General features: G+C 42.1%; 1 protein-coding gene across 1 annotated transcript in view; it reads right to left on the bottom strand.

The window, feature by feature from the left end:
- The window catches only part of LOC124620145 (neural-cadherin-like), a 141,829-nt gene that overhangs the window by 15,362 nt on the left and 98,671 nt on the right, over positions 1-27,796 (bottom strand). Inside the window, exons 16-17 of the mRNA XM_047146815.1 lie at positions 25,074-25,312; positions 8,485-8,685 (exon numbers count right to left, since the gene is read on the bottom strand). Of these exons, the coding sequence (XP_047002771.1) occupies positions 8,485-8,685; positions 25,074-25,312 (440 nt within the window). The remainder of the gene's footprint in view (positions 1-8,484; positions 8,686-25,073; positions 25,313-27,796) is intronic.

Genomic DNA, 27,796 nt, shown 5'->3' with positions numbered 1-27,796 from the left:
AAGACTCACCAAGGGCTATAGCGCTACTGAAGAAGAAGAAGAATTAGTTCAGGAGCCTCACGAAGAGAAAATGTTTGTGACAATACAGTAGACCTCCTTCTCTAAATCTATCAGCAAAATTGAAAGAGGTTTTGGTCATAAGAAATGTTTGCCAGTGGCAAGACACAATCAATACCATGCTTGCTTTCATGACCAGTATTTCTTTTATATGCATTAGGTCAAATGACCACAAAACAAAAATCACCAAGGGCACAATCAATACCTTCACTGCTTGACAGCAATGGTACTGTTACTATGACAATGCTGCTGAAGCAGAGTTACTAAAAATGGTTTTGCGAAATTCTTTTACCATGGAAGATGGAGCAAGTATTACAGAATTTAAATAGCTGTCAGCACGAGTAATTTGGATATCAACATCCTCAGTGTAGCAAAGCAGCTTAATTCACTTAATAAAGGAAAGTATTACAGTGCAAACTGTATAGAAATCATGTTCTTTTCGGAGTATGCTGATAAAATTGCTCAAAATTTTGCAATCGTATACAATTGCTCACTTCATGAAAGACTTGTACCTGGAAAGCTGCACAGGTCGCATCAATACACAAGAAAGGAAATAGAAGTAATGCACCAAATTATACACCCATATCATTAACATCTATTTGTAGTAGGATTTTGGAACATATACTGTTTTTCAACATTAGAAAATACCACAAAGAAACTGATCTACTGACGTATATCAAGTATGGATTCAGAAAATCTCATACTCGTGAAACACAACAGGTTCTTTACTAATGCTAAATAATGTGTGGTGTTGACAACAGTCTCTATTTAATTTCATATTTTAGGGTTTCCAGAAGGCTTTTGACATCATTCATAATGAGTAGCCTCTAAAGAAATAGCTGACTTATCGAGTATCATCTCAGGTGTGCTATTAGAGTTGAGATTTCCTGTCAGAAATGTTGAAGTTCATAGTAATTCAAGGGCAGTTAACTAGTTATATCCAGGGTTCCACAAAGAAGCATTATAAGCACTCTGCTCCTCTTCATCTATATAAATGAGTTGGGAGACTATTTGAGCAGTACTCTTACCATGTTTGCAGATGTTGTGTCACTTACCATCTAGTAAAGCTATCAGAAGTTTGAAGCAAATTACAAAATAATTTAGACAAGTTATCTGCATGGTGTGAAAAGTGGCAACTGTTCTTAAGCAATGAAGAGTGTGATGTCCTCTACATGAGTACTAAAAAAATTCCATCAAATTCTGGTTACACAATAACTCAAACAAATTTAATGGTTGTTGATTCAACCAAATACTGAAGGTTACAGTTACAAACAGTTTCAATTGGAACCATCACATAGAAAATGTTGTGGGGAAAATGAACCCAAAGACAGTATTTTGTTGGCGTAATATTTAGAACAACAAATGATCTAAAGAGACTGTCTACATTACACTTATCCATAGTCCTCTGAAGTATTCCCCCACAGTATGGGATCCTTACTTTAGTAGCCCATACATTACTACACCTCCGCTGCTACTACCATGGTGTAGTATTGCACCAGTCAGCTGCTTAGGGTCCCCTCCAGAGGCCGCTAACCATGGATGGTGCCTCAATCACTTGCAGCCAATAGCCAGTGGCCCCTGGCAGGCAGATGCTCTTTATATGGTGGTGCATCAGCTCCGGTCTACAGTCTTGTACATGTCACTAAACTGTATTGTTCTACTTATGTTTATGCTGTCACACCGTGACCTAATAAATAGTTGTTGGTTTCTCATGGCCATGCCTTTTATTTTTTTTAGAGTTAGAACAGAGGTAGCAATGAGTAGAACTTTTGATTATTCAACTTCAGTGGCTGTTTTTTTTTCTGTAACTTCTCCATGGAGGTTGTATTTTAATCGCTTCTCCACCAGCAGTGGCTTACTACAGCTGCCTTGGGAAAACACGTGGTTATTTTGACTATTTTGGCCCCACAGTCTCACATGCACCTGCTGCCATTTCTGCCAGATGACAACTCTGCTGAAGATTGGGAAGCATATGAAATATGGCTCTGCCAGCACTTCATTGTCTTTAGGGTGGCTGACCAGGACACTTGTAAGGCTTCGTTTCTGTTGTGGATTTCTTCTCTCGCGAACCAGTTGTTGCATCAACTGGGCACTTTGCAGGAACTGGCCTCACTCCCCATTGATGAAATGTGTAATTTGTTGTCTTATTATCATTGCAATTGCACCCATATGCTTAACATGTGCCTAAAATTTTACCCATGCAGCAAGCAGCCACAACTATCTTATGGAGCTTGAGCAGTGGAGCTGCAGGATTTCTAAGGAATCTTATTCAGTCTCTATGGTTAGGGATGTAATCCTGCCTAACACCGGCAAAGAAATTTGTCTGAGAGACCATCCTTGTCTGTAGTTTTAAACATTGCTCAGGCCTTTGAAGCCTCCTACACTGTGGGCCACCAAATCAAAGTGTGGGGGACGTCACCATGGTTAGTAGTGAATCATATTGGTGCAGAGCATCATGCTCATCATATGAAGAGGAAGTCAGTGACACACAGACCAGAAAACCTGGCCATAATGCATAACCTCAATGGCAACAATGAGCATTTCCGTCATGCTTTGTGAAACATGAGACAGCAGCATGCCCCAGGCAGTGGGTGTCATACAGCAAATATCACAAGAAGAATGCATCATTTTGTCATTCACAGCAAACCTCATAACAAATGGACACTGATATTCAGTCTCTTTAATTGTTGTCTGCAGGCCATAACAGGCTCTTTATTGAAGTGTTTTGTGTTGAACAAACCATTGTTGCCTCAAATGGACACTGGAGCGACTCTTTCTCTATTCACCTCTCAAATGTACGCATGGCTGGGCTTGGCTGTTGGCTCCTGTCAATCACTGCCTGGTAAGCTACAATAAACAGCATATTCCTGTTCTTGGTCAATTTACTGCCACCGAGCTCACAAATATGTAGTCGGTCCTATCACTTACTTGATTGTTAATGATCCTCATACTGAGAATTTATTTGGGTTAACCACTTTCAATGTTTTGAATTTTCTATTATTGACACTGTTCATCTTGCATCATATCAAGTTCCTTATAAAGACCTAAATTCATTGTGTCCTGAATTTTCAGATTTGTTATCTAAGTGATTATAATGTGCGAACAACTTCACTGCCTGTATCATGCTTAAAGCTTCAGCTCAGCCATGTTTTCTCTACGTGCGGCCTGTATTATGTCCTTAGGTGAACAAGTTAAGTCCAAATTGGATCGGTTGACATCACTAGGTATTGTACAATTGATTTCAACAAGTGGGTGGATTATGCCACTAGGGACTATCAAAAATCCGTAGAGTCAGCTACAATTTTGTCGAGAGTTTAAGGTCACCATCAATGTACAATCTGTAACTGACACATATGCTGTGCATGAAACTGATGAATTACTTGCACAATGGGCTAGGGGCCAATTCTTTTCCAAGTTCGACTAAGCTGAGACCTACCTGCAGGTTTCATTAGATGACACATCAAAACAGTTGCTTGTCATGAGCATGCCTTTTGGTCTTTATTAATATCTACATTTAATGCTTGGCGTGGCTAGCACCCTGGCTATTTTCCAATGCATTTTTGACTAATTCACGGTGAAGGCTCCTTGCTGCATCGACTATCTTGACAATATTGTAATAATGGGCACTGTGTCAGAACAACATTAATGTAACCTCTGTTCTCTCTTTACTGTTTTGCAAACTGAGGGCCTTAAGTGTAATTTTACTAAGACACCATTTTTCCAACCCTCTATTGTGTATCTCAGTCGTGAACTTTCCAGACAAGATGTTTGACCCCTGGAATAGCATGTTGCTTCTATTACAGCTTTGCCTCATCTGGTCACTCTGCAAGAACTACACTCATTCCTTGATAAATTAGCATATTATCACAAGTTTTTTCCAGGTGCTGCCACTCTGGCTCGCCCTCTGTACCAGCAGTTGTTTCATAAAAATGTGTAAAAATGTTCATTTCAATTAGTTGTCAGCTTGTGAGCATACATTTATGCAGCTTAAAAACAAATTACGCTCCATGCCTGACCTTGCATCCTTCCAGACTGGTAAATACACTCCTGGAAATTGAAATAAGAACACCGTGAATTCATTGTCCCAGGAAGGGGAAACTTTATTGACACATTCCTGGGGTCAGATACATCACATGATCACACTGACAGAACCACAGGCACATAGACACAGGCAACAGAGCATGCACAATGTCGGCACTAGTACAGTGTATATATCCACCTTTCGCAGCAATGCAGGCTGCTATTCTCCCATGGAGACGATCGTAGAGATGCTGGATGTAGTCCTGTGGAACGGCTTGCCATGCCATTTCCACCTGGCGCCTCAGTTGGACCAGCGTTCGTGCTGGACGTGCAGACCGCGTGAGACGACGCTTCATCCAGTCCCAAACATGCTCAATGGGGGACAGATCCGGAGATCTTGCTGGCCAGGGTAGTTGACTTACACCTTCTAGAGCAGGTTGGGTGGCACGGGATACATGCGGACGTGCATTGTCCTGTTGGAACAGCAAGTTCCCTTGCCGGTCTAGGAATGGTAGAACGATGGGTTCGATGACGGTTTGGATGTACCGTGCACTATTCAGTGTCCCCTCGACGATCACCAGTGGTGTACGGCCAGTGTAGGAGATCGCTCCCCACACCATGATGCTGGGTGTTCACCCTGTGTGCCTCGGTTGTATGCAGTCCTGATTGTGGCGCTCACCTGCATGGCGCCAAACACACATACGACCATCATTGGCACCAAGGCAGAAGCGACTCTCATCGCTGAAGACGACACGTCTCCATTCGTCCCTCCATTCACGCCTGTCGCGACACCACTGGAGGCGGGCTGCACGATGTTGGGGCGTGAGCGGAAGACGGCCTAACGGTGTGCGGGACCGTAGCCCAGCTTCATGGAGACGGTTGCGAATGGTCCTCACCGATACCCCAGGAGCAACAGTGTCCCTAATTTGCTGGGAAGTGGCGGTGCAGTCCCCTACAGCACTGCGTAGGATCCTACGGTCTTGCCGTGCATCCGTGCGTCGCTGCGGTCCGGTCCCAGGTCGACGGGCACGTGCATCTTCCGCCGACCACTGGCGACAACATCGATGTACTGTGGAGACCTCACGCCCCACGTGTTGAGCAATTCGGCGGTACGTCCACCCGGCCTCCCGCATGCCCACTATACGCCCTCGCTCAAAGTCCGTCAACTGCACATACGGTTCACGTCCACGCTGTCGCGGCATGCTACCAGTGTTAAAGACTGCGATGGAGCTCCGTATGCCACGGCAAACTGGCTGACACTGACGGCGGCGGTGCACAAATACTGCGCAGCTAGCGCCATTCGACGGCCAACACCACGGTTCCTGGTGTGTCCGCTGTGCCGTGCGTGTGATCATTGCTTGTACAGCCCTCTCGCAGTGTCCGGAGCAAGTATGGTGGGTCTTACACACCGGTGTCAATGTGTTCTTTTTTCCATTTCCAGGAGTGTATTTAGTCTTGGCCATGGATGAACCCCACTGTTAGGTTGCTCAGACCCATCAATGTCAATGGGCCAGAACTGTCCCAAACCAATCACTTTTGTGTCCAAAATGTTCAATGTAGCTCAGCAGCACTGTTTGAAAGTTGCAAAAGATGCCCTTGCGGATGTTTATGCTGTAAATAAATGTCATGTATTCTTATACCCTACAAAATTCTACATAATCACAGACCAACAACCTTTAGTTTCCTTGTTCACCCCTCAGCTGCTTTACTTGGCAAAGCTGATCATCACCCTAATTTTGTACCTTATTTTTGTTGAGATGTAATTATGATTTCCATTTCCAACCTACATTCCAGAACACTTTTTGATCAGGAAGAACTGTAGGTTCACACAGAATAAAGACAGGTTATTGATGGTTTCCTCATTATGAACTCCAGGATAGCATTGAAAGTAGGTGAGGACCCATTGCTTAAACAAGTTGTGTGCTTGATACAACACAGTTGGCCTGACCATCTGCTGGGCCAGGCATTCAGTCCACTGCAAAAACTTCTACGCTTGTCTTTATTGTCTTTCCCTGTTAAGGGATGTCATTCTCTTGTTAACAAGAGGGGGTACTCCCCATGTTGTGATTCCTGCAATGTTGCGTAGTCAGGTTCTCAACCTGTTACATCAAGGTCATTAGGGAGCTTCTTGCACTAAATAAGTGTCACATTGGCACGTGTTCTGGCCTGGTATTGTTTGTGAGATGGAGCACTTGGTAATGGCCTGCCAGAAGCATTCCAATCAACAGGTGTGACCAAGCTCTGTTTTTTATACCTGGCCAGTGCCCACTTTATCTCGGGAAACAATCCATAATGACTTTGCTGGAACTTTTTAGACACTTTTTGACTGTTGGTTGTTGATGCCTTTTCCAAGTTCCCTTATGTTGTTCATTGTTCCATCTACCACAGCAGATGCAAAGGTCAACGTGCTGTCAGCAGTTTTCCTATCAATGGCCTCTCTTGTACAGTGGTTTTGAACAATGGTCCTCAATTTTGGGCTCAGTCCTTTGGAGACTTTTGCTCATGTAATAGAATCTGTCATGTCATGGCACCTCTGTTTCATTTGCAATCCAATGGTAAAGCAGACTGTCTCATGCAAACTTTCAAAATGCAAATGGGTCATGGGATTTCTAGTGGAGGAGACCCTTATGTTCTTTCTCAGTTCTTACAGAACATGTCCAATTGGGGACAAGAGCCCTGCTGAATTCTTACATGGCCAACAGCCATGGATGCTGTTCCATCTCCTACTGTTGAACAGGTGTCCTGCGTCAGCACCAATTTCATCATGGTTTGCACCCAGAGCTCCAGACTGGGCCTGAACATTCAGATGACACTTGAGTTGGATTCCCTGCAGCATCCACAGCTGGTGAGGATGCCATGAGTTCATGGTGAGGACCAGCGAGCACCTTATGACATGCCACTACAATCAGCTGCACCACTGGGTGAGTGCTGACATCTCCCTGCAGACCACCGTACCAGCACCTCTTCCACTGATATCAGTGCCTGCTGCCCTCCTGCCGGCACCACCTTTGCTACCTCTGGACACTGTGGTTCCCCAGCTCATGGCGCCAGCACTGAGTCTGAACTCGACATGACCCCTGCTGGGGTCATCTGCTTGCTCTGCTGTATGGGGAAGAAGATGGTTGCATCTGTGCTTGTGTCACCCTCCCCCCCCCCCCCCTCCCCCCTCCCTAATTGCTGGTCCGCATGTGCTAGTAGCTGTCCATGCCACAGACAAACACTTCAGTCACTATGGATGTGAAATGCTTCAGGCACTACAGATGTGTCAACCATCAGGTAATCATGGATGAGCTGACACCTTGATGCTCTTCCCTCCAAGGAAGGAGCAATGAAGCAACCTGCACATTACTATATATTTCCACTGCCACTACTGATGCACCTGTTACATATTTGAGTATCAAGCCACATGGCTGCTGCGGGCCACCCCACCAGAGGCTGCTGACCATTGATGGCACCTCTATCACCTGTAGCCAACAGCCACCAACCCCTGGAGAACAAATGCTCTTTATATTGCTGAGCACTGGTTTCAGCTGGCAGTCTTGTGCATTTCACTAAACTGTATTGTTCCACTTATATTCTTATATTTATGCTGTAATGCTGTAACCTAATAAATAGTTTTGGTTTCTCACAACCATGTCTCTTATTGTACTCGGAGATAGGACTGGTGGAGGACATATAAAAAGTTGAAAGAAGGGAAGCTTAAGTTGTATTGTTATGAACTAAGGGAGGCAGTGTCATAAGTATGATAAGTGAGTTGGGGTTGCAATCATTAAAGGAAGGAATTTTTTCAGTGGTGAGATCTTTTCAGGAAATTTCAGTCAACAACTTTGTCCTTGAAGTAGTTGTGCCACAAACATTGCTGCAATTATTCTAATCTTCAGTTCTCCTGATAGAAAACATTCACATGGACACAATTTATTCACAAAGTGTTGCATAGGTCTGAATCAGATTTCTCACTTTGTTAGTATTTTCTGGTGTAATGTCAACTGATGGCCAACTGAAGCAGTTATCATCACACTGTGTGGTTTCAGTTGCCTGAGACTGCAGTCATGTGTGTGAAATGCATTTGTGTCCGTGTGTGTGTGTGTGTGTGTGTGTGTGTGTGTGTGTGTGTGTGTGTGTGTGTGTGTGTGTGTGGATGCTTGGGTTGGTGGATGTAGTAACTGATTTTCTCTTCATTATCAGTTCTTTTAACCCTCTTAAATACACTTGACTCACAAGGATCCAGATGTTGTGTGCTGCAAATGCAAAACACTTGTCATCATTGTCTATATGTATTGCCATCTCAACAAGGACATGTTTTGATACAATTATAAGTTTTAAATGATTAATGTAGAGAACTGATATCAAATAATGTTCTTATTTACTGTATAAGTTAAGAATATCTGTGGCAGTACTTTCACTTACGTTGTAGTTCAATGCAAGTAGTTTTATCTTTTCTTTCAATAGCGCCATGTAAGGATTTTATATCAAGTGCAGCAGTATTTTCTACGCTGTCTAGTTTATCGCAGCAGCTTTCTCCATTTTTATGAGCATCATAATTTTCTGGCTTTGTTTTGCCAAGACGTCTGGTCCTATGGCTCCACACAAGAAAGCCTACAGCTAAGGCTGAAATAAATCAAAGCGATAGTAGTAGTAACCAATGATGCACTAATAACAGCAGAACATGACAGGTAAACTTAGCATTGCCTGTATTGTTTAGAACAAAACACAAACACACACACACACACACACACACACACACACACACACACACACACACACATAAATGTTGCATAGAATGCCCTTAGGGATTTATGAAACAGTGAAAATGAAGAAATAACTTTTATTTTATGAGGCAGACAACTTGAAATTTGTATAACAGTATTTGCAGTGGAGGTTCTAAAGACTGATGTACTTACTGACTGAACATGAAGTTTGTGTTTTTGCCTGGCGTCATCTTCATGTATTTTAAAGTTTTTATTTGTGTTTTTCAAATTCTTTCTCACATATTTATGTGTGTCTAGAATAAAAATACAGGGGAGTGGGAGGACTGAAATCTTTAGAAAGAGGGTCATGCAGGAATCCGTTTATCATGCATGGTGCATTGTTCTTATAGCACTTTTTTGAGTCAAGAAGATGACTGAGCTAACAGTTGTGGTAACCCAGGATATAATCCCACAGTGTCCCCCAAAGAGGAATCAACAGCAGCAGCGGCATGAAAATCTCAATGACTATGGGAAAAAATGCATTAAAACTGTAAAATATATTTCAACAATATATAAGTAATCTTCTAAAATATTCCCATGAATACCACCTACTGTGGAGAAAAAAGGAAGGATGACTGATATACTGGCCCCTGTTCCAAGCGAGGAATCTCTGGATAAGGATTTTCGGGAGAGGAACACTTAGGCAAATTTTCTACGAGTCTTGTAGAGAAGCTGGGGATTCTGGAAAGAACAGTGGGATAGTTAATTTGTTGGAATTAGTAGCATCTACTGAAGTGGAATGAAGAGAGATCAGAGCTTACTAGTGAGTGATTACAGGACAATAGCAGCAGTATCAGTGAATGCTGTAACATGTGCTGATATAATTATGTGAAGGAAGGCATACTACAGGACAAATTACTAAGGGGAAACAATGACAAAATTTTTCTTCTTGTACTGAAGAGAGGCCATTACCAACTACCAGTGCACAAATTTACATGCCTATATCAAAAGCTGATGATGAGGAAGTATAGAGAATAAGTGAGGACACCCCTCTCATTGTCGCAGTCTAACAGTGAGACCTCAATTTTATAGTTTCATTTTACTCACACCATGGATGAAATGTTCTTTCTACCAGCCAGCTGTAACCTGTTTTTGCCAAAAGCTAGTTGATATACTTATACCTGTAGTCTACGGGTAGTGTCTTTGATTCAAAGTCAAAATGTCTTTGGTCCCGGGTTCGGATCCCGCGGCTGCTTAAATTTCGATTAATAATCAGCATTGGCAGCTGAAGGCTTCTGGCATAAGAAGTCACCCTCATTCTGCCAATGGCCTTGTCAAAGAGGGCAGAGGAGTGGACAGAGGTTCAGGGCACACTCTTGTCCCAGGGGTGGGAAACTGCCCTTGAAGGCGGAAGAATCAGCAATGATCAACAGCATGAGGATGCAGAAGGCAAAGAAACCACTGCATTAAAGACACAAAATGTGTATCTGCAGGACATGTGGCCTATAATTTAAGTGTCACAATGATCTCACCATTGGAAAAAGATTGAATAATTAATGAAATAATAATGTTCTATCATTTGGGGCATGGAATGTCAGAAGCTTGAACATTATAGGGAAACTAGAAAATCTGAAAAGGGAAATGCAAAGGCTCAATCTAGATATAGTAGGGGTCAGTGAAGTGAAGTGGAAAGAAGACAAGGATTTCTTATCAGATGAGTATAGGGTAATATCAACAGCAGCAGAAAATGATATAACGGGAGTAGGCTTCATTATGAATAGGTAGGTAGGGCAGAGAGTATGTTACTGTGTGCAGTTCAGTGATAGTGTTGTTCTTACCAGAATCAACAGCAAACCAATACCGACAATGATAGTTCAGGTATACATGCCGATGTCGCAAGCTGAACATGAAGATACAGAGAAAGTGTATGAGGATATTGAAAGGCTAATACAGTATACAGAGGGGGATGAAAATCTAATAGTCATGGGGGACTGGAATGCAGTTGTAGGGGAAGGAGTAGAAGAAAAGGTTACAGAAGAATATGGGCTTTGGACAAGGAATGAGAGAGGAGAAAGACTAACTGAGTTCTATAACAAGTTTCAGCTAGTAATAGTGAATAATCTGTTCAAGAATCACAAGAGGAGGAGGTACACTTGGAAAAGGCTTGGTGATATGGGAAGATTTCAGTTAGATTACATCTTGGTCAGACAGAGATTCCGAAATCAGATACTGGATCAAAATATAGTAGTGATGAAGAGCATGCTGAAGTGTAAGACATTAGTCAGGAAGAATCAATACACAAAAAAGCGGGATATGGAGGTTCTAAGGAATGGCGACATCTACATATACATCTACATCTACATGGATACTATGCGAATCGCATTAAGTGCCTGGCAGAGGGTTCATCAAACCACCTTCACAATTCTCTATTATTCTAATCCCGTATAGCATGCCGAAAAAACAAACACCTCTATCTTTCCATACGAGCTCTGATTTGCCTTATTTTATCATGATGATTGTTTCACGTGGAAAAAACAAACAACTATATCTTTCCATAAGAGCTCTGATTTCCCTTATTTTATCATGATGATCGTTTCTCCCTATGTAGGTCAGTGTCAACAAAATATTTTCGCATTCAGAGTAGAAAGTTGGTGATTGGAATTTTGTGAGAAGATTCTGTTGCAACGAAAAACAGCTTTCTTTTAGTGATGTCGAGCCCAATCCTGTATCAGTTCTGTGACACTCTCTCCCACATTTTGCGACAGTACAAAACATGCTGCCCTTCTTTGAACTTTTTCAATGTACTCCGTCAGTCCTATCTGGTAAGGATCCCACAATGCACAGCAGTATTCTAGAAGAGGACAGACAAGTGTAATGTAGGCAGTCTCCTTAGTAGATCTGTTACATTTTCTAACTGTCCTGCCAATAAAATCCAGTCTTTCGTTAGCCTTCCCCACAACATTTTCTGTGTGTTCCTTCCAATTTAAGTTGTTCGTAACTGTAATACCTAGGTATTTAGTTGAATTTATGGCTTTTAGATTAGACTGATATATCATGTAACTGAAGTTAAATGATTTCCTTTAACACTCATGTGGATGACCTCTACTTTTCGTTACTTAGGGTCAACTGCCAATTTTCACACCATTCAGATATCTTTTCTAAATCATTTTGCAATTTGTTTTGATATTCTGATGACTTTATTAGTTGTTAAACGACAGCATCATCTGCAAACAACCTAAGACAGCTGCTCAGATCATCTCCCAAATCGTTTATATAGATAAGGAACAGCAAAGGGTCTATAACACTACCTCGGGGAATGCCAGAAATCACTTCTGTTTTACTCTACGACTTTTGTGACTGTGACCTCTCTGACAGGAAATCACAAATCCAGTCACATAACTGAGACAATATTCCATAACCACGCAATTTCACTAAAAGCGGCTAGTGTGGTACAGTGTTGAAGATGCGGTTGTAGTTCTCTAAGGCTATAGATACAGCAATAAGGAATAGCTCAGTAGGCAATGCAGTTGAAGAGGAATGGACATCTCTAAAAAGAGCCATCACAGAAGTTGGGAAAGAAAACATAGGTATAAAGAGGGTAACTGTCAAGAAACCATAGGTAACAGAAGAAATACAACTGATCAGTGAAAGGAGGAAGTACAAAAATGTTCTGAAAAACTCAAGAATACAGAAATACAAGTCTCTGAGGAATGAAATAAATAGGAAATGCATGGAAGATAAGAAGAAATGGCTGCAGGAATAATGTGAAGACATCTAAAAAGAAATGACTGTGGGAAGGACGGACTCAGCATACAGGAAAGTCAAAACAAACTTGGGTGACATTAAAAGCAAGGGTAATAACATTAAGAGTGCAATGGGAATTCCACTGTTAAATGCAGAGGAGAGAGTGGATAGGTGGAAAGAACATGTTGAAAGCCTCTATGAGGGGGAAGATTTGTCTGATGTGATACAAGAAGAAATGGGAATCGATTTAGAATTAGAATTTAAAAGACCTTTGGAGGACTTAAGCTCAAATAAGGCAGAAGGGATAGATAACATTCCATCAGAATTTCTAAAATCATTGGGTGAAGTGGGAACAAAATGACTATTCACTTTGGTGTGTAGAATGTATGGGTCTGGCAACGTACTTTTGGAAAAACATCATCCACACAATTCTGAAGGTGGCAAGAGCTGACAAGAATAATATACAGAAGAATGGAAAAGAAAATTGAGGATGCACTTGATGACAGTCAGTTTGGCTTTAGGAAAGGAAAAGGCATGAGAGAGGCAATTCTGATGTTGCAGTTAATAATGGAAGCAAGATTGAAGTAAAATCAAGACATGTTCATAGGATTCGTCAACCTGGAAAAAGTGTTTGGCAGTGTAAAATGGCACAAGATGTTCGAAATTCTGAGAAAAACAGGGGTAAGCTATAGGGAGAGATGGGTAGTATACAATATGTAAAAGAGCCAAGAGGGAATAGCAAGAGTGTGAATGACCAAGAACAAAGTGCTTGGATTAAAAATGGTGTAAGACAGGGATGTAGTCTTTCGACCCCACTGTTCAATCTGTACACTGAAGAAGCAGTGATGCAAATAAAAGAAAGGTTCAGGAGTGGAGTTAAAATTCAAGGTGAAAGGATAGCAAAGATATGATTCGCTGATGACATTGCTATAATGAGTGAAAGTGATAAAGAATCAAATGATCTGCTGACTGGAATGAACAGTCTCATGAGTACAGAGTATGGGTTGAGAGGAAATCAAAGAAATATGGAGGTTATCAGAAATAGTAGAAATGAGAACAGTGAGAAATGTAACATCATGATTGATGGTCACAAAGTAGGTGAAGTTAAGGAATTCTGCTATCTAGGCAGTAAAATAACCAATGACGGACAGAGCAAGGAGGACATCAAAAGCAGACTAGCACTGGGAAAAAGGGCATTCCTGGCCAAGAGAAGTCTACTAATATCAAACATAGGGCTTAATTTGAGGAAGAAATTTCTGAGAATGTACGTCTAGAGTACAGCATTGTATGGTAGTGAAACATGGACTGTGGGAAAACCGGAACAGAAGAGAATCGAAGCATTTGAGATGTGGTGCTACAGACGAATGTTGAGAAGTAGGTGGGCTATAAGGTAAGGAATGAGGAGGTTCTGTGCCAAATCAAGAGGAATGGAATATGTGGAAAACACTGATAAGAAGGGGCAGGATGATAGGACATCTGTTAAGACATGAGGAAATAACTTCCATGGTACTAGAGGGAGCTGTAGAGGGCAAAAACTGTAGAGGAAGACAGAGATAGGAATACATCCAGCAAATAATTGAGGATGTAGGTTGCAAGTGCTACTCTGAGATGAGGAGGTTAGCACAGGAGAGGAATTCGTGGCGGGCCGCATCAAACTAGTCAAAAGACTGATGACCAAAAAGGAAGAAAGAAAGTTGATGTACTTTTTCTGTGACCACAAATTACAAGGTCACATTTGCTTTTCATTGTAGATATCCGATGTCCCTGTTTTTCCTCTTCTACCTGTTACAATTTTCCACCCTATTGCCATTTCCCCCCCCCCCCCCCCCCCCTTCCTCTTCAAATATTTAACTGCCTTAGTTCAAATTTTAAGCTCCGAAGCCCTCCATTTCAGTGCCTGTTTTACAATACCCAATTTTCTACCCAACCAGAGTTACATGAATGAGACCAAAATTTGCAAGCTATCAACACACATTTGGGCTCACAAACATAAGAGAATCAAAAAGTATAGTGATTACAAGATACAAGTTATTATGAGATTCAAATTCATTTTTTGTCACATTTCCCATCATCTGAAATTTTCACCCCCAGGAGTTTATATTCTTCAGTGACTGCTATTGTTCCTACCGCACCACCCCCACCCCCACCCCCACCCCCCCAGCTGCGGTGCATGTGAAAGCACTGCTTCTGAGATTGGGAGGTGCACTGGCCCCAAAGCAAATCTGCCCAATAGATTAACAATGAGGGTCAGTGTGCTAGCCAGCCTAGAAGGGATTTTTAGCTGGTTTCCTGTATGACACTAGATGAATACAGGGCTCTTACCTAAGTCCCACCTCACTTACATGATTCACAAACATTTAGGTAGGAACATCAACATTGTAGGAAAAGACAGATTGCTACTTACCGTAAAGAAGACATGTCACGTTGCAGACAGGAACAATTAAAAGACACTCACGCACAGCTTTTGGCCACAGCTCTCATCAGTAACACACACACACACACACACACACACACACACACACACACACACACACACACACACACAAACAAACAAACTCTCTCTCTCTCGCTCTTTCTCTCTCTATCTCTCTCTCTATCAAGAAAGCACACCCTAAGCTCAAACAACCACCAACTCCAAAATCTGAGTGTCTTTTAATTGTGCCTGTCTGCAACTTGATGTGTCTTCTTTATGGTGAGTAGCAATCTGTCTTTACCTACATTGTTGGTATTCAGAAACATTTAGAAAACTTTAGCTCACTTTTACTTATATAAACACTACATGCAGACAGTTGGGGGGGGGGGGGGGGGGCGTTTACACACAACATATTCACTCCTTGGGGGGGGGGGGGGGGTAAGGGGGTGGCAACAGGAAAGGCGTCCAGCCACTCCTTATACTAACCATGCCATATCTGATTACAACCATGCTGACCCTGCACCAAACTGGGACAAAGGTACAAGAAAAAGAAGTAACTGCTATTGTTCCCATCCCTTCTACGTATAACAGTGCTATATCTTCATTTATTCCACCAATTACCATGTATTTCATTAGACTGCATTTACATTCAGAACTAATTTTTATATTCTTGTATTAATTTTCTGACCATACAGTCTACATCCTCTTAACCTATGGCTACAATCAGTGGGTCATCTACACATTGCAATGAGTATACCATAATTTATTTGCACCCCATTCTTTAAAGACTATATTGCCCCTTGTTCCAATCCTATTTCCAGATGACTGTAGTAATATGTATGATTATTTATTAGTCCAGTATACTCAGTCAGTGAGTTTTCCAAATATGCTATTAACAGTTTTTAAAAATAGATTCCCCCAGAATTATGAGTAATATATACAGTGTGCATAACACATATTTTTTTAGAATTTCTTTTTAAACTCTCTATTATTCCCCATGTGTCTGTACTACTTTTCCTTCCAATAAAAGAATATAATTTTCGACATGATTGTTCCCAAGTTTTGTCCTTTGCTTCTACAACATTTGTTCCTGATTTTGGCTTGTGTGTTAAGCTCTATCCTGTTCTAAACTTTTCTAGTATTTAGGCATTTTAAAATATTGTTTTCTTACTTTAAAATTTTACCTCCTTTTTAATTTCCTCAACCCAATAACACAATGAACGGTTTGCATGTTTTTCGCTTCTAATGTTTCTTTGGTTGATTCATGTAATTTATTTATGATATAATGGTACTGACTTCCTGCAATACCAGTCTAGTTTCCATTGATTTTGTATCTGGTCTCTTACGGAATAAAAACTTACATTCTCAAGAGTATTTAAATTTTGTTTAGAGATTGCCAGTTTTCGTTGTAGATTATCTGTGTCACAAAACTAGATTTCTTGAATCGCCATCACTCTGAATGGAACAGAAATTTGAAATTAACAAGATAGGTAGCACTAAGTGTTACTGCTGTATATGACATTAAATTCTTTCTCATCTCTTACCTGTTTAACTCTAATAAAACCCATTATTTCATTTTAATGCAGTGTATATTTATGCCATGTGTATTTATATGTTCCTTTAAATTAATAAAGGCCTTTCAGATTTTTCAGTGAATTTTACTCACAAATATAAAGAGTTTATTACTATTATTACTCACACTGTTTTCTCCAAACAGTCCTATCATTTCATGTCCCCTTTCACTTCCTGCCGGCCGCAGTGGCCGAGCGGCTCTAGGCTCTTCAATCTGGAACCGTGCAACTGCTACGGTCACAAGTTCGAATCCTGCCTCGGGCATGGATGTGTGTGATGTCCTTCGGTTAGTTAGGTTTAAGTAGTTCTAAGTTCTAGGGGACTGATTCCATCCGATGTTAAGACCCATAGTGCTCAGAGCCATTTGAACCATTTTTCACTTCCTGTTGTACAGTTAAAATTTCCTGCAATGAAGATCTCTCTTGTTTTCCAATATTGTTTCATTTATTAAGAAATACATATTTTTTAATACAATGGTTACTCTTCACTGATACCAAATGCTCAAAAAATTGTATATATTGAGCTAAATTTAATTTTCGTCAGCAGGGTTCTGTTTCTGACCAGTCTTCGGAATTTATGTTTCATCGGTTTCAATATTCCATGGTAAGTACTTTGATTTTTTTCTGCTACACTATAAAAATGTGTACTCGCTTCCTTGATTTCAATAACATGTCCCTTTTTCTTTGTTTCTGGGAGAAGAATAATAACTAGTTTCCTATTTCCAATTCTTTAATCACTTTTGTTTTATTTTGCCAATGTGGTATTTTGCATACACAAATTATGATAATTCATTTCCATAGACTTTTCCTGTCTCCTATTATACAGCTATTCTTCTGTTACCTTGAAGCCTTTTAACTAAAGATTTTTTCAATGAATAGGTAGTTGTCCTCTTATATCATTCCCAATATGGAGGACCAGGTAGTTTTTGTTCAAGATTTTCCTCATTTGTTGTAGACTTAGTCCAAAGACTGGTTTGATACAGCTCTCCACACTATTCCATACTGTGCATGCCTCTTCATCTCTGAATAATTACTGCACCTTACATCCATATGAACCTGCTTAGCCTACTGTATGTTGAACAAATATATTTCAAGGAGGACGCAATACATGAAAGTCACAGATTAAGTAAACAGAGTAAGACGTGTGTACACTTTAATAGTCAAATCATAACTGAGTCCGAGTCTAGTGGCCGCTGGCTGGCTGGCCGCTTAGTTGGCGCTGCTGCTGCATGGCTGGCAGACAGCACTGCATGTAGAGGACGTGCGTAACTGCGCGGCGGCACTTTGAAAGATCGGCGAGCCACAGCTCTTTTCCCCCCTTTGAAGTTTTTGCACAGGTCTTGATGGAGGTGGCCTGTAGATTGCTAACATCCATAGGTATTGTTTGACTGGCCATAAAGTCTCGAGGAGGAGGCTTCCCGTACGGACGTAAGTGTCCGCGATGATAACGGGTCGAGATGACAGGAGACGTGGGGGTCGAATCTGCTGGGGCCCCATGCACCAATCTGCCCATTGCGGCAAGTCCTGTTGTTATTACAGGAGACATGGGTGATGTGTCGGCGTCCGTAGGAGATGGAGGCGAGTAGAGTTGCTCTGACAGATGATGGTGATCTGGTTCCTGCATGGGCACGTCTCCTGGTGGCACCAGTTCTTGTGCTGGCACCGAAATGATGGTGAGAGGACTGCGTTGTGAGTAATGAGAGATTCCAGTATCCCAAGTGTCAGGTACAGCTGAAGGTGGTGTAGCGGCATCCAGAACAGGTGTCGCTGGCACACGAGGCCGAAGCTGGTCCGAATGGCGCACTGAAACACCCGTGTCTGTCTGGATTTCATACAGGCGTTGGCCACGGTGTCGTAAGATGTGACCTGGACTCCATTTTGGCCGCCTGCCATATCCCCGTACCCACACAAGGTCGTAAGCGGTGAACCGGCCAAGTGAAGGCACGCACGGCCGTGAGGTGGAAGGCCGCAGAAGATGAAGTAGCGTGCGGGGCTGTCGGCCATGTAAGAGCTCAGCCGGGCTGTGGTCGCCCATGAGGGTGAAACGGTAAGAAGTCTGAAATTGTAGAATCGCATGATCAGCAGCAGAAGAAGTCAGGAGTTTCCTCATCTGAGCTTTAAATGTGCAGACCAGTTGTTCAGCCTCACCATTTGACTGTGGATGGAATGGAGGGGCCATGACATGCATGACACCGTGACGGGCACAAAAATCCGCAAAATCGGAAGAGGCAAATTTTGGACCATTATCAGTAACAAGAGTAGAGGAAAGGCCTTCCAAAGAAAAATGCGAGCTAGAGCATTGGTGGTTGCCGCGGTGGTAGGTGACATGCAACGGACTATGAAAGGAAAGTTAGAGTAGGCGTCAATAACAAGAAGCCAATAAGTACCTACAAAAGGTCCCGCGAAGACAGCATGAATATGCTCCCAGGATTTCTCAGGCGAAGGCCACGGTGACAAAGATGACTTCGGGGTGGCGGCCTGTGACGCACAAGGGCCGCAGGCAGCGACCATGTGTGCAATTTCAGAGTCGATGCCGGGCCAGCACACATGACGGCACACCAGAGACTGTGTGTGAGAGACACCCTGGTGCCCTTGGTGAAGGAGGCACAAGACCAAAGCATGCAAAGACTCAGGTACCACAACACGCGGCGAAGCATTTTTGGTGGAAAGGAGGATAACACCATCCCTAGCCGTGAGGTGGTAATGCAAAACGTAGTAGATCCGCAATGGATCAGAAGTCTTAGCAGACGGACGATCCGGCAAACCCTTCTGAATACAGCATAAAACCTGGGAGAGGGTAGGGTCAGAACCCGTAGCAACCGCCAGCCAGTCCCAGTGATGGGGAATCCGTCCACAACCCGGTGGTCGGCAACATCCAGGTGGAAACATAAAAGATCATCCCTATCGAATGCCAGATCAGGATCCATGGGAAGGTGAGACAGTGCATCAGCATTTGCATGTTGAGCCGTCGGCCAGAAATGAATCTCATAATTGAAACGAGACAAGTAAAGAGCCCAACACTGGAGGCAGTATGCAGCCTTATCGGGAAGTGACGTTGATGGATGAAACAAGGAAACAAGTGGTTTGTGATCCGTAACAAGATGAAATTTCATCCATTGAGAAAAACACTAAACTTATGAAGAGCATAGATAATGGCCAAAGCTTCTTTCTCAATTTGAGAATACTTTTGTTGGGCATCCGTGAGCATTTTGGAGGCATAAGCAATGGGTTGTTCAGAACCGTCAGAAAAATGGTGTGCAAGGACTGCACCAACCCCGTATTGAGAGGTGTCCATGACAAGAACAAGATGTTGGCCAGGTTGATAAATAGCCAGGGACGGGGCCTGTTTCAGCATAGTCTTCAATTTCTGGAAAGCCGCATCGTATGATGCGGGCCAGTGAAAAGGCACGTTTTTATGCAACGGCTGAGCCACCGAAGCAGCAGACGGTAATAACTTTTGATAGTATGCTATTTTCCCCAAGAAGGCCTGCAGTTCCTTAACCGATATAGGGTGAGGAAGGCATCGATCACAGCGACAGTTTGCTGAAGCACACAAATACCATCCCAAGAGAGTTGAAACCCCAAGTACGTGATAGATGCCTGAAAAAAAATTTGATTCCTGAAGATTACACTTAAGACCGGCAGTCTGTAAGACATGAAAAAGAGTGCAGAGATTTTGAAGATGTTTGTCAGTGGTGGAGCCTGTGACAACAATGTCATCCTGCAATATTTTAAACATAGTTGCACAACAGCAATGGTTTCACATAACAAAATTATAAACAGCCAACTAGCTGCAATGGATTAAGAAATTCTTTACCTAGGTTTTGACAAATATAAATTTGTCTTCTTCAGAAGGTAGCAATTTTACATTAGTAAGGACTAATGTACCATCACCGTTTTTACAATTGTCGGCATAGATCCGTGTGTCAACAATAAAATATAGCCCTAGAATTAGGGTTTGTCACATAAATATAAAATAGCTCATGGATCTTGCAGAGCTCACCCAGGCAAAGAATTTCTTTATCCATTGCAACTGGTCAGCTGTATATAATTTTATAATCTTGTCCTGGTAATTTATACACCCAGGGACAGTGAGCAATAATTGTTCCAAGAATCGCTGAAAGAGAGCAGGGGCGCTGGCAACCCCAAATGGCAATCGTTGGTATTGATAGAGGCCGAAAGGTGTGTTAAGGACCAGAAACTGACAGCAAGCAGCATCGAGAGGAAGTTGATGATAAGCTTCTGACACGTCAAGTTCAGAAAAATACTGGCCTCCAGCAAGTTTAGTGAACAATTCTTCCGGTCGAGGCATAGGGTAAGTGTCGATAAGGCATTGAGCATTGACAGTGGCTTTGAAATCGCCACAGAGGTGAATATCACCATTTGGCTTAGCAACGACAATGACAGGAGAGGACCACTCACTGGAAGTGACAGGAAGCAAGACCCCTGAAGCAGTGAGATGATCCAGCTCCTGTTTGACCTGATCACGAAAGGCCACAGGAATGGGCCGAGCCTGAAAAAACTTAGGCCGAGCAGTGGGTTTGAGCATGATATGAGCTTCAAAGTCGTTTGCATGGCCTAACCCAGGAGAAAAAAAAGGGATGAAAAGGTCGTCGGCAAGGAATTGAATTGAGCATAAGGAATAGCATCAGAGCCGATATTGACAGAGTCATCTATGGAAAATCCAAAAATGCGAAAGGCATCAAAACCAAAAAGATTCTTTGCATTACTATGGTCGACCACAAATATGGGAACAGTGCAAACGACAGATTTGTAAGATACCTCAGCATCAAATTGTCCCAAGAGAGAAATCTTCTGTTTATTGTAAGTCCGTAATTGCCTAGTGACAGGCGACAGGATTGGAGAACCCAACTGAAAATATGTCTGAGAATTGAAGATAGTGGCAGCAGAACCAGTATCCACCTGCATGCGAACATCTCGACCAAGGATTTGGACAGTGAGGAATAACTTCCCTGAAAGGGAAGAAGTACAATTGACAGACAACACAGAATCAGAATCAGTGTCATGTTCATGAACATCATGTATGCGGTCGGATTTGCAAACGGATGTCACATGACCCTTTTTTTTTGCATTTGTGACACACAGCACAACATTGTACACAGTCTTCTCGTGAATGTTTTGTAAAACACCGTGGGCATGAAGGAAGTTGCCGTGGGTTTTGCTGCAGTTTCTTAGAGGTTTGTTTATGGGTAGGCCGATGCTGCACTTGGGAGAGTACTGCGGCCACGTCGGCTGACGGGGATATGCCACACGCTTTGTCAACATTGCACAGAGGTTGTATTTCCCTGACGTTGCCCCATGCCTCTATTTGCACTCCAGTGGCGCGAGAAATTTCAAAAGACTGAGCGATGGATAGGACTTAATCTAGAGTCGGATTTGCCAACTGAAGGGCACGTTGCCTAACATCTTTGTTGGGTGCCGATCGGATAATAGCATCCTGTACCACGGAATCGGCGTAGGATTCTTTGTGAACTTCAGTAACAAATTGACACTTTCTACTGAGGCCGTGAAGTTCAGCAGCCCAAGCGCAATAGGATTGATTCGGTTGTTTTTGACAACGATAAAAGGCAACACGAGAGGCTACCAAATGCGTTTGCTTTTGAAAATAGACAGACTGAAGTGAGCACATTTCAGCAAAGGACAAAGATGCAGGGTCTTTCAAAGGAGCCAATTGCTACAAGAATCGATACATTTGAGGTGAAATCCATGAAAGGAACAGAGACTTACCTGTTTGTTAATCCGCGACATGAAATGCCACGAAGTGCTGTTGAAGACTTTTTTTTGTAATCAGACCAGTCTTCCACCGTCTCGCTGTAAGGAGGAAAAGGAAGTAGAGACAACGATGAGAGATGCCCTGCATTTGATGCTGTGATGAAATCACAAATCGCATTTGTGAGAAGCATTTGCTGTTCTATGAGACCTTGCAATAGTTGCTCTAAAGTAGACATGGAAACATGTGGGTCAACGATGGAAAAGAAAAATCCCATCCTCATCACCAATTGTTATAACTTCAAGTTGAGCAAATATATTTCAAGGAAGACGCAATACATGAAAGTCACAGATCAAGTAAACAGAGTAAGGCGTGTGTACACTTTAACAGTCAAATCATAACTGAGTTCGAGTCTAGCAGCCGCTGGCTGGCTGGCCGCTGGGCGCTTAGGTGGCGCTGCTGCTGCATGGCTGGCAGACAGCATCGCATGTAGAGGACACAAGTAACTGCGCGGCGGCACTTTGAAAGATCAGCGAGTCACAACACCTATTGCATTTATCCTTCAGTATCCTTCTACAATTCTTACCCTCCGAACATCTTCCATTAACAAACTAACAATTCCTTCCATCTCAAGTAGCTCCTATCAACCAATTCTTTCTTTTAGTCAAGTTGGGCCATAATTTTTCTTCTCTCAAGTCAATTTAGAACCTCCTTATTAGTTATCTGATCATCTAATCTTAAACATTTTTCTGTTGCATTACATCTGAATAGCTTCTATTTCTTCTTTTAGCCTTTGGTAACCGATTTCCCAAATTGAAAGGGAGCAGGTGCTAATTTTGGTACAGTCCATGTATTTCATTTCCCTGGTGCCCTTGTTGTCAACACGAGGACCATAAATAAGCTAAATTGGGTAGAAGGTGTGGGGACAATGGGTTAAAGGAGACTGGGGCCAGGAGGGTTACAGCAGTGAAGGATCGTTTGCAAGGAAAACTCCCATTTGTGTAGTTCAGAAAAATAGGTAGTGAAGGGAAGGACCCAGAGGACCCAGGTTGTGAAGAAGCCATTGAACTCGAGCATGTTGAGCTCAGATGCTTGTTGTGCCCCTGGGTGGTCAACTTTGTTCTTGCCCACATTTTTGCAGTGCTCATTCATTCTGTTGGTCATACTGAGATAAAAAGCTGCCCAGTGACTGAAGCATGGTTAGTATATGACATGGCTGCTTTCACAGGTGGCCCTGCCTCTTATGGAATATGATAAGCATGTGACAAGATTGGAATAGGAAGCACTGGGTGGGTGGATTGTGTAGATCTTGCAACTGGGTCTTCCCATGTGGCAAGAGGTTGGAGGCAGGAGTGACATAGGGATGGACCAGGATATTGTTTTTAAGTTGCGTGAGTGGCTGAATAAGACTTTAGGACACCCTAACCGAGATCCCTTCCATCTCTCATGAAGTATATTCCATTTCCCCTCCAACTTATGCAACATTCTGGTCCATCGCTATGCTACTTCCATTCCCAACCCATTGCCACAGGTGTTATACCCCTATGGAAGCCCAGATGCAAGACCTGCCCAGTCCATCCACCAAGCACTTCCTACAACAGTCCTCTCACAGGCTTATCCTATCCCAACAGAGGCAGCACACCTCTAAAAGCAGCAACATTATATACTAACTGCTGCAATCACTACACAGTTTTTTACAACCAGCCAGCTGTCCACCAAACTGAATGGCCATCAAGAAACCCTGGCCAAGAGCAGACTTGACCACACAGTGATACAGAATGCATCTGAGCACAACATGCTGAAGTTCAGTGGCTACTTCACAATCAAGGGCATCTGAATTCTTCCCTCCATCACGACCTTTTCTGAACTACACAGATGGGAGTTACTCTTGCAACACACCCTTTGTGCCCATAACACTCCTGGCCTCAGACTCCTTTAACGCACTCTCCCCACACCCTTTACCCAACAGTTTTCTCTTTCTCTGTCCTGTCACACCCCCACTCCCCTCAATCAACAACATCATGCCATCATCATCATCATCATCATCATCATCATCATCATCATCATGGGCAACACCCCACCAACTCCAGTATGCTTGTATCATAGGATAATACTTGGTTGTAACAGCCAAGTAACTACCTACTGTGTGAATGATGGATGTATGGAAAGCAGATGTAAGTCTTAAGACTGTAAATAGAGGAATTTTAATTTTAAATCTTGTACATAATCTGACTGTTTTTAACTGAGGATCACTGAAATGAATAATTTACTTTAATTTTTGACAATACTTGGTTGTAATAGCCAAGAAATTAGTAAATGTCTGAATGATGGATTTAATGAAAGCAGACGTAAGTATTAAACCTGTAAATATTAGAAGTTTAAATTTAATTCATCTACATAATTTTACTGTTTATTGACTGAGGACCATTAAAATTAATGAAACTCAAGTTTTTCTAATTACATTTTTGTAATGTGTTTATCTGACATGTTCCACACCCAGGAGGATTCCCTGTTTTATGGATTTATGGAATGAATAATTAATCTAATCTAATCATGTAGCGAGCACTTGCCTCTGCTTTGGTGTGTGTGTGTGTGTGTGTGTGTGTGTGTGTGTGTGTGTGTGTGTGTGTGTGTGTATGTGTGTGTGTGTGTGTGTGTGTGTAGCCTAACTCAACAAAGGATGTTTTCTTTCACTTGCATGTGTCATCTTGTGAATGTTTATTTTCATTTTGTGAATGTTATTAAATAAACTGCATACACGGTATATGCCAATATTCACAATCAAAGTTTTCTCAGCTAATCATGACTTTTCCAGTTCATAGTTATTGCAAAGGATATTACATACTTACCAAATATGCAAATAAAGCAAGTTATTATTGCTGCTAAGGCACTGGGACTAAGTTGGAAAATTTGGCTTTCAAGTACAGATTCACAGTTTGGCCCTAATGTCCCATCAGGACAAGAACAATTATACTGTGACAGAATATCTTGAGAAATGCACATGCCCCCATTCCAGCACGGCAGTTGTGAACATCCATTGTTATCTGTGCAGTCATTGTTACCAAATTTCAGTACTTCTTCTGCACACCTGAAATAAGTAAAAAACATAAACCGTACATTGTCCTATAAATTATTTTGCATACTGTTTAATTTGTTTTGAATAAATTTAAAAAAACTGGGATCAGTGAAGAAATGTGTCATCTTGAGAACATCAAATGGAGGGTTTATTAAAGGGAGAAATTGATATATTAATTAAATTTTAAAACTTGTGTCAGTGTACGAAATTCATGACAATAATAGAAATTCATGAATGGATCAATAAGTAAATTAAGGGGAAGAGAACCACTCACCTATACTGAATTGATGGGTGGTGGGCAGAAACATGTAAAAAAGAACAGTATTGACACTAGCTTTTGACCACTTGCTCTTTTTTTGCCAAAATTACACACATTCACAACACAGCCACATTTACACATGTGTTTGGATGTCTGTGGAGTTGTGTGTGTGATTGTGTCTACTTTTTCTAAAAAAGGATCGAGTGCTCAAAAGCTAGTGTGAATGCTATTTCCTATTATTTGCTTTTGTGCTCCAAACACTGATCTGCTTGCTATAGGTGAGTGGTTGTTTTTCACTGATTGCATGTAGTACGTGAGAGTAACTACAGTAAGTGAGTTGACAGAAAACAGTTTCTGAAATTTCTCTCTCTCTCTCTCTCTCTCTCTCTCTCTCTCTCTCTCTCTCTCTCTCTCTCTCTCTCTCTCTCTCTCTCAAGTTAACAGTCACCATCAAGCTTGATGTATTCCTCCATTACAATGTAATACAGTCACAATTTATCCATTTACAAGTACATTTTATACACAGTGACCTCAACAGTCTTTGTATTCCACAATTTGTCTTTTACAAGTTTATCCCGCTCAACTGGAACTTCACAACTGACAGCATACTATGTTCAGGTTAATGTGCACCTAGAGTACTGTGATACCGAGAGACATCCAATTCTTAGCTTTACAACTCATGGAAGAAAGAAGGACAGGTTTTGGAAGGAGGGCAAATCACTCACACCCCAAGTTGTTTTGTTTTGTTTCAGAGTGCAAAAACAACTAAAATCATACACGTCCATCTCAGAACCATAGAACACAAAGATGAAAAAGTGACTACATCTTAAGCTCAACTGACGGAAGGAAAGAAAGTTAAAAATAGGGACTTACTCATGAAGAAAGGTACATAAAATATGCCATAGAGACAATGGAGGTCCTGAACTGAAGATCAAATGTCCTTCACCATCTTGCTATCATGGGTAAAAAGTAAAATGTGGTCAACAGCCTGCGTGTTGTTTGCTAAAAAGGCCAGTAACTCAAGATGGCAAACACAAATTAGAATATAAGAGGTTAAAAAGAAGGCATTCGGTCAGGAGATGGTGAACCTCAAAGATTGATAACAATGAGCACTAAGTGTGAGGGATCACCACTTAACAAATGGCAATGGCTAAAATGATAGTGCCCAATATGCAACCTAGTTAAAATGATCTCCTCACGGTGAGAGCACCCAGAGGAGGTCAGAGAGGTTTAATTCTATGGAGCTTGTCCCCCAGAAGGGAATACCATTGATGATGCCGAAGTGACATCACCTGATGAAAGACAGCAATACAGAGATCATTGGAGGGAATGGAAGAATTAGCGACCTGAGGTAGGAGGGCTGTAGCCTTGGCTGCAGTGTCAGTGGCCTTGTTTACTGTCAGATGGACATGACCAGGGACAAACATTAACATCACAGTGGATCAATCAAGAGTGAGCAAGTGGAAGCTTTCCTGGTCCCTCTGCACTAACGGATGGACTGTGTACAGCACAGAGAGGCCCTGAAGGGCAATGAGAGAGTTGGAGAAAATAACACAACTGAAAAGCCTATGTTGGCAGATGTATTGTGCAGCATGATACAGGGCGAAGACCTCCACTGTAAATACAGAGCAGTATTCCATAAGGTGCCAATGACAAAGGCACATCTGACACCACGTCAGTCTGCGAGCTATCAGTGCCTTTGTGTGCACTATCATGAAGTTCTGTGTGAAGGTCAAGAAACTTACTGTGATAGAGTAGTCTGGAGTAGTGTCCTTAGGAAGAGAATCAAGTACAAAGTGAACATAGTCAAGGTGGTGAAGGGTTCACACTCATTGAGAAAATGGCAGGTAGTGTGAAGTTAAGATGCCAGATGTCTTTGAAGGAGGCATAGATGGGTGGCCAGGCATGGCAGACAAATGGCATGCATATCCATTGAAGGGAACATCACACCAATATGACAGCTTCTGCATGCAGACTCCCAACTAGGTTTGTGTAAAAGGCGCCTGTGGTTGAACGGATGCCATGATGGTGGATTGTATTGAGACAGCATAAGATGGACAGACATGCACATGCATAAATGAAACACCTGTAGTCTAGTTTCTAACTGACAATGGATTGGTACAAATGGAGGAGGGTGATCCAATCTGCTTACCAGGAAATACCACTGAGGACACATAGGACATTGAGGGACCAGGTACAGTGGGCTGCCAGGTAAGGCTCACAAGAGGACCAAGAAC

This window comes from Schistocerca americana, chromosome 6, assembly GCF_021461395.2.
Source record: "Schistocerca americana isolate TAMUIC-IGC-003095 chromosome 6, iqSchAmer2.1, whole genome shotgun sequence".
In the NCBI taxonomy this organism is placed as follows: Eukaryota; Metazoa; Arthropoda; class Insecta; order Orthoptera; family Acrididae; genus Schistocerca; species Schistocerca americana.
Note: the sequence above shows the minus strand (reverse complement) of the source record. Positions and strands in the feature narration are given on the sequence as shown.